This window comes from Arachis duranensis, chromosome 10, assembly GCF_000817695.3.
Source record: "Arachis duranensis cultivar V14167 chromosome 10, aradu.V14167.gnm2.J7QH, whole genome shotgun sequence".
In the NCBI taxonomy this organism is placed as follows: Eukaryota; Viridiplantae; Streptophyta; class Magnoliopsida; order Fabales; family Fabaceae; genus Arachis; species Arachis duranensis.
The window spans coordinates 9,565,385-9,573,643 of NC_029781.3; the positions used below are offsets into that span (position 1 = coordinate 9,565,385).

At 32.9% G+C, this 8,259-nt stretch overlaps 1 protein-coding gene across 2 annotated transcripts; it reads left to right on the forward strand.

Annotated features, from left to right (window-relative positions):
• The first annotated feature begins 305 nt into the window (after positions 1–305).
• Positions 306–6,332, forward strand: LOC107468999 (ALBINO3-like protein 1, chloroplastic). 2 transcript variants are annotated; one of them, XM_052255329.1, is made up of 12 exons: positions 306–883; positions 1,823–1,933; positions 2,071–2,145; positions 2,444–2,504; positions 2,788–2,861; positions 2,988–3,092; positions 3,977–4,084; positions 4,478–4,581; positions 4,671–4,877; positions 4,959–5,102; positions 5,136–5,289; positions 5,771–6,332. In XM_052255329.1, the coding sequence occupies exons 1-12, from the start codon at positions 527–529 to the stop codon at positions 5,852–5,854; spliced, it is 1,584 nt and encodes a 527-aa protein (XP_052111289.1). In that variant the 5' UTR covers positions 306–526; the 3' UTR covers positions 5,855–6,332. The 2 variants fall into 2 exon arrangements, with proteins under 2 accessions (XP_052111289.1, XP_015943865.1); XM_016088379.3 differs by having other exon boundaries at positions 307–883; positions 4,959–5,289.
• The last annotated feature ends 1,927 nt before the right edge of the window (positions 6,333–8,259 follow it).

Here is an 8,259-nt window from a genome sequence, read left to right on the forward strand (position 1 = left end):
ACTACTTAAATACACAACTAACTAAAAAAAATTAGAAACAAAACTAAAAAAAAAATTAATTTTAATATACTAATAGTATAAATAATTATACACAATCATATAATTATATTTATTTTTTTAAATGACTATTTATGAGTCAATGTAAAAAATAATTATTTTTATTATTATGTAATTAAATATATATATAAAAATAAAATTACTCTATATTAATAGGACATCAAAATTAAATTCAACTAAAAAAAATTTTTTATTACCAAAAACGTATTTACAATTAACAACACGTTTCACCAACACCCAACCTTTGTTTTTGCCCTCCAACAATATCATAAGATTCACAACGCCACTCACTCCATTTCCATTGCTCCACTTTCCTTCGTCTACCCTCTGCTCTCTCCTCCTCACCCTATTAAACAAAAACAGCCACACCCCGCTGTTCAACCGAACTGGTTTGTGTTGCTACTGCTAGCTAGGGTTTCTCTTCTTCGTTCTTCTTTCTTGAACCGGCTCGTTTCAGAGCCCAAATTAAATGGCTTCTCTCTTACCTTGTGCGCCGCCCAACATAGCTTCTACTCCGTTCGGGAACCGGACTGGGTTCCCTCTCCTGAACCGGTCTCACTCCTACGCTGTTCCCGCTTCGACCAGGAGCTTCCTCCGCGGGTCGCTTTCGGTGGCCCGGTTCGGGTTCAAACCCGGGTTCTTGCCGGAGCCCGACGCCGCCGGAGAGGTGTTAAGGGAGCTGTTCGATAGGGCGGAAGGGTTCCTCTACACGATTGCGGATGCCGCCGTCTCGAATTCCGACACAGCGGCGACGGCGACAACCACCGCCAAACAGAACAACGATTGGCTCTCGGGGATCACCAATTACATGGAAACTGTGCTCAAGGTATTGTTCTTCTTGTTATTTTTTATCCTAACTTCCATCTCTTTCTATTCAAATGAATTTTTATTTGTTTAGCGTGTGGAATTTGGAGGGCATGATTTGAATTTGAATTTGGAATATGTGAATTCAGTGTTTGGAGCGTTTTGAGCATGCTAGTGTGAATTAGAATGGCGAATTAAGGGCTTGTTTGGTTTTATTTCCTGTTTTAATTCCATGTCTATTTTGTACTGCACTGAAGAAGATAGTGGAAACATGAAATGGTAATTGAAAAAAAAAATATAAGACTAAGACGAATAAAATTAATAAATCTGAAAAGTGAAAAAAAAGAAACCAAACCATGCTTAAAAGTAGTTGCAGTTTAAGGTTAATGCATGGTGAAAGCGAAGCTAAAGGTGGTGCAATGCACTAGTTATAGTGGTTGGTTGTTCATGGTGTTTGCTGTTGAAGATGACAACACAACTCACAAAAGAATAGGGTTCCAAGTGCTAAATAAGTAAATATCATTATTTCCATTGTTGCTGTAATCCTAGCTGTGCAATTTCCTATAGTTGGTTAAGTTGTCATGGAGTCGATTAGACAAATTCAAAGTCAAGAGATGATGATGCTGATAGTGGTCAGGTCAATGAAATAATATATTCCATTCATATTGGAGATTGAAATTGGGTCAACAGAACAATATGTTACTTCTGCTGGTAATGAATGACACCTTCGTACACGAGTCTGTAGACTACTTAACAGTCAAGTGATAGTTGTTTTGTCAAACTTCCTTTTTTTATTGTTTGAACTTTGAAGTTATGAAATAACTTAGTTACATATATGAAATTTTAAGTAGATAACTACTTTGATCAACAATTGTAGTTGTATAACTACATATGGTTATACTACTGCCATCGTACACATTGCAATTATTATGAGAGAAGTGTTTTTTCAATTTTTCGGTAGGTACTCAAAGATGGACTTTCTACTTTGCATGCGCCATATGCTTATGGTTTTGCAATTATACTGCTCACAGTTCTCGTAAAAGCCGCCACCTTTCCGTTGACAAAGAAACAGGTTTGTTCCTGTTGAAATGTGCTTCAAATTCGCTAGTGTTGATGAATTGACAACATACTGAACTGATTGTCATTGGCTCTTTGCTATTGACGTTAAAAATGTTCATTACAAATAACTTTCTTAATAAATGTTCACAGGTAGAATCTGCCATGGCTATGCGATCACTGCAACCTCAAATAAAAGCTATCCAGCAACGTTATGCTGGTGATCAGGTATCTTTTATAGCTTCCATAAGTAATATACGTGTTTGGATTATGAACATAATAAAGCTACTATGGGAATATACTGGATAACTTTTCGGATAACTTTTGATATATTGCTGGGCAGCTATAGCCATGAATAGCATTATTTCTTTTCCCCTGTGCTACTGGAGAATTGAATGAGCTGCTATCATTGCTGACAAAATTCCATTCTAAATTGCCCATGCTTATGTCTATATTTTCTCACTGTTATCTTTGACTGATAGGAGTGTAATTCAAATATCAAGTTTTATGAATTGTTTTGTTACAGGAGAGAATTCAACTTGAAACTGCTCGGTTGTATAAATTGGCCGGCATTAATCCTCTAGCAGGTATTTATGGAATGAAAGACTATATTGCAAAATTTTTTATAAATATGGTCCTTGGTTTCCTGGATGGAGCCATCCAAAGCTTTCATATCACAAGTTCAGTTTGTTCTCTTTTTTTATATGATTAAAAGATATATGGAACTATTTGATCAAGCATTTTTTAGTCTATTGTTTTGGCTTAATTGGGTATGCAGGCATCAATTAATCCAGTATAATGCATTAATGTTCTATCTAAATTTTTTACCTAGTAATATTTTCGTCAATCTGTCTTTTCTCTTCTCCATAGGATGCTTGCCTACACTTGCAACAATACCAGTCTGGATTGGCCTATATCGAGCCCTTTCAAATGTGGCAGATGAGGTATCTTGTGTATTCTGCTGATTTGGTATCTGATAGTCTATCCATTGATGTGATTTTTTGGTCATATGAATCTACCTTTGATGGTTAATGCTACCTTTTCTTTTAATTTGAAAAATAATTACAAAGGGACTCCTTACAGAAGGTTTCTTCTGGATACCTTCTCTTGCTGGTCCAACAACGGTTGCTGCTCGTCAAAATGGAAGTGGTATCTCTTGGCTTTTTCCATTTGTGGTGAGTATCTTTTGGAAAATAGAAAGTAAAACTACATATATTGAGAACACTACTTTTGTGGCATTGCAAGTACCATATTTTTTTTGTCTAGGGCATTGGTCTTCTTTCCAAATTGTGAATTGTCCCATCATTTGTATCACTAATAAGAAGTATATTTCTTTTATATTTTTTAGTTGACCAGTTTCAATGTTTCATGGTCTTTTGAGAATCTGTGTGAAGTTGTTGAATTCCCTTGTGAGTGTGGACATATTTTATTGGCGTAGTGTGAGTAAACTAATGTTTTTGTATGTTAGGAGGAAAATGGAATAATGTTTAGAGTTCCGATTTTATTTTTAGCAACTTGGCTTGAAATACGACCATATTGAATTCTCGTGCTTTGTTTTAGGCATTCTTTACAATGTTTCCCTTGTTGGCAATGCTTATTCTGCTAAATAAGAAAGCTCTTCTATTGTATTTTTCCAATTTAAATAGTTAACTTATAGGAGAATTCCATTTTCTATTATAATTTTTTACACCCTCATACAAGAGTTTCCTTTTTGCTGATTGAGAGTTACACATATTAGAAGGAACCCTCCACTGTTGGGGGTGCACCATCTGTGGATCATATATACCAAATTAGATTAGTTAGCTAGTTAATATATTTGTGATCTAATAAGCTGTGGTCTCATAAGAAAGATTTATTCAATGAATCAATGAAAAATTGTTGCATCATTTTTCTTAAGTGTAGTTCTTCAGAATTATTTTTAACCTATGCTAAAGTTATTGCAAAAAGTTCTTTGCAATATCATTTTTTGTTCTTGCTGCTTCCATTTCAATTTATATGTGATTTGGCAAATAATTTAATTTAATTTTTAACTTCTTTTGCTTTAATCATTTAATTTCAGGATGGTCACCCTCCCCTTGGATGGTCAGACACATTGGCTTACCTTGTCTTGCCCGTGTTGCTGGTAGTCAGTCAGTACATCTCTGTCCAAATAATGCAGTCATCACAGGTCAGTCTTGTTATATGCACAACTAAATTATATACATGTCGGTTCCCTTTCTCAATATTTCCCTTGAACCTTATTTTACAAGTGTTGAGCCATGGCTAAGTTATATCTTTAACTTAAATACTGAACCTTATTTTACAAGTGTTGAGCCATGGCTAAGTTATATCTTTAACTTTAAGTACTTAACATTTTTTCTTCTGCATCCATAGCCAGCCTTTCTAACTGAATTTTACCTTATTAGCTTAATCACATGTAACCAACTCACTCTCCTTTACTTTTATACAAGATTAATAGAAAAATGTTCATATTAGTTTACTTCATGTGTCTGCACATGAAAATGCATCTGGGTATATCTTATTAGCTGAGTTGCTCAACATTTTCCATGTCAACTTTCAGCCTAATGATCCCAACATGAAGAGTTCTCAAGCCATCACCAAGCTCCTTCCATTAATGATTGGTTATTTTGCTCTTTCAGTTCCTTCTGGACTAAGCCTTTATTGGTGAGCTTAATTAGAAGCTTATTGTTTGCCTTATATTTATATAACCATGTCTCCTGTCTATCCGTATTTACTTATTATGCTATGTGCAGGTTAACAAATAATATATTGAGCACTGCTCAACAAGTATGGCTTCAAAAATTAGGGGGTGCCAAAAATCCTATAGTTCAAATTCAAGATGATATTATGAAGGATGACCAAATGAAGATTCCGAAGTCGGTACCTAAAGTAAATTCCACGAAAACAGAAGCTAGACAAGATGAGAAATCAACATCAGGGGGGCCACAGCCTGGTGAAAGGTCGGTAATTATATAAGTAGCCACCAGCGTTTAATAGTGCTGTTATTTTATTTTCATTTTGTCCTGGACTTTTTGTTGCAGATTTAGGCAACTTAAAGAGCAAGAGGCAAGGAGAAGACAACAAAGAGAAGAAGAAAAAAGGAAAGCCGCGGAAGCAGCATCTAAAGCAACTAAAGTATATGAGACTAATGAGATAACAGTTGAAGAGGGAAATCAAGATGGGGATGATAATGTTGAAAATTCTCAGCATGTTAACACTGATACTGATCCATCCACATCTCAAGTCACTGTAAATGGTAATCCACTAAGCAAAGACTTGGAAGAAAATCAGAATTCCACATATACACCTCAGAGGGAAAGTAATGAAGGTTCTCCTTTCAACAATGGAGTAAACGAGAAAAGTGTAGATGAGGTATTGTAGCATATATAGATGGTATTTTTCTTAACATTTGTTAGTTAAGGACATGTAAAAAAGTGCATCTTGAATTTAATTTTCTATTGCCAAAAGAATGAGGAATGCTTTTGGTAATCATCTCTGCTTACCATTTTATGTCAACGTAATTGGATTGCGTACCCTACCTTTTTCTATTTGGCTAATCGTAAAATTTGTTCTGGAGAAAAAATTTATACTATGTTTCCTTTTGCAAAATTTTGTTCTTCAGTGAACCTTCTTATAGTGCTTTGCTTTGAATGCTTTCATGCTTCTGACATTGTGAATTGTTAAATTTAGCAATACATGAACCAGCTTAAGAAATTGTTAACCAAGTTTTCTTTCATTTTCTCTTTGCATTTCTTCATTGGTACAGAGGAAAATTTCCATTATCATCAAGATTTAGATAATTATTTCATAACACATGCCATCGTGTACTCGTGTCTAATTCATGTTTTTACAGGAACCAAGGGAAGCATTCACAACTACAGCTACCACCAAGAAGCAACATCCTGAAGAACAATCGGATCACCTGGCAAAGGATTGAAATTAGAACCGTAGAAGTTCAGCTGCTGGGAAATTGATTGGTCCCAATGCCATCTAGAATTATACACTTAAATGCAACCATTCTTGCAAGTTGCAATATGAGATGTCTCTGGTTAACATCGTATATTATCACAGAAGTTTTGGATTCAACAAGATTCGAGGTTCCTACAGTTGCTGTGTGGAGGTGGTTGAAGTTTGATGGCTGAAACTGAATCAGTGAATTGGCAGATTGTATTTTCATTTGTATTATATTTTAGGTCTTTTTTTTATTTTTCTTAATAAATAAGGATTATGAATTCCAATAAGAGAATAGCGAAAAGTTGGAGGGGATATAACATTGGTGGTTCTGTTTTATTTTATTTCTTTTTGGTCTAGAAAATAGTTATGTTCAATTCAAAATTTCAAATAACATCGAAGTTTGTATATGATATGAAGATGAAATTCATAGCCCTAAACCAAAGCAGTGCTATGCAAATCCATTTTCAGGTGTCGAAAGTTTAGATATTAAAATTCAACTATCAATTACTGAGCACCAAAAAATGGGCTTCAGCATCTATTTATAGACACCAATGTTATTTGGTGTATTAGTGAAGATATGATTTATCCTTATACATACGTGGCCATTTTATTGTTTATGATATAAAGCCAGAATTTGTGCCAGAATTTAGAGCGGAAAAAGTATTGTGTATATGATGAGTTGTGTATTCGAATCTTGTCTTGTGTATACAACGAATTAATCCTTGATTCGATGAGTTGAGAAATACTGGAGAATCATGCTTTAAAATTGCCAAGCGTTAATTTTGAGTCAATTTTATGTTCCATGCATTGACCAGTACAAATTTTGTTAGCTTAAAACTTTCTGGTTTAATGTAAGTGTTTCCATCTTCCAACTTTCAAGTGACGCTAGCTTTAGAAAAATAAAGATTTAAGAATCAAGATAGTTTTGAAGTAGCTGCAAATGCAATTCTTGTCCGGTTTGCCAAGTCTTGGTGTTCTTGGTAACAAGTTATCATATATGCCGCGGAAACTCTCCCTTTTCGTATGCCATGTTTTGTTTGTTGACGCAATTTTTCCTCATTCGATGCTTCTTCTACCTTTTCGCCTAGGTTCCTTTTAGCCGACCCAACCTGTACATTAACTCAAATTTTATTTACAAAAATACTATTGTACATTAAAATTAACTATTATGTATTTATGTATTTTAATATATATTCTATACTGGTGACTGATTTTGACATACATCTAGTATGGTTATTTTATTTATAATAAGTTAAAAATTATATATGAACAATTTCATAATTATTGGTTATAATTCTTCTTAGAATATGTATTAAATTTGTCAAAAATATATAGAAAAAGTTGAGGTATGTGATAAAAGTTTAGAACATATTTCACAAGAATGAGCTTTTCGTGCTTTTGCAAACTTATGATTTTGGTAGATTAATGTGTGTTGAATTCAGTTAACAGAAATGTTTGGATCAATAATTTTGTTAATATTAGTCACCACATTAAGACTAATATTTTATTTTTATACTAATAAAATTTAGGATTTAGAATTAGTGTTTAAAATTTAGTTTTTAGAATTTAGAGTTGAATAAGAATTGGTCAAAAATAATAAATTTTGTTAATTATATAGTATATTTTTTAATTATTTTTTTAATAAATGTTTTGTTAACAAAGCTTTTCATAGAATTTCAAGTTTGTTATTTATTATTATTCAAAAATTATTTAAAAAAACTATTTTTATATTCTTCACAAATATATACCTAAGAAAATAAAATAAAATAAAATAATAATAATAGTAAAAAGTGGTAGTGAAGCATGTCTTTCTCACCTCTATGTGTGATGTGTGTTGTGCACATGCCATTCCAGTACGGTAACGTTGCGTGTGCGCCAAATTTTGGTTAGTGTGTTGAAGATTTATTATCACTGCAACTTCGGTTGACCCGTATCTTTAATATTTAAAAATTAAACTACCTTATCTTCTTGTTTCATTTAGTTTCATTTTGAAAAAAAATCATCTGATTAAGTCATTAAAATGCATAATTCAATACGTCAGGTTCCTACAATACGTAACAGCCTTACATGTAGAATTCGGAAATATAACACCTTCATGGCATTTTGCTTTTACTACGTTTTACGTGTATCTGGATTAGGGTTTTCTCATCCGGTGTATTTGTAATATTCTATCAAACACAAATATTTTGTTAAAAAGGAGACTCTTGATAAAAATGTTTAAAATATATTTTTTAAAGATATTTGTTATTAACTAAAATTTAATACATATAATTAATTAAATTATATTATTTTTATCAAAATTAAATCAGATAAATTGATTTGATAAAAAAATTGGTAAATCAAACCTTGAACTGATTTAAATTAATATTTTTTTTATAAAAGAATATT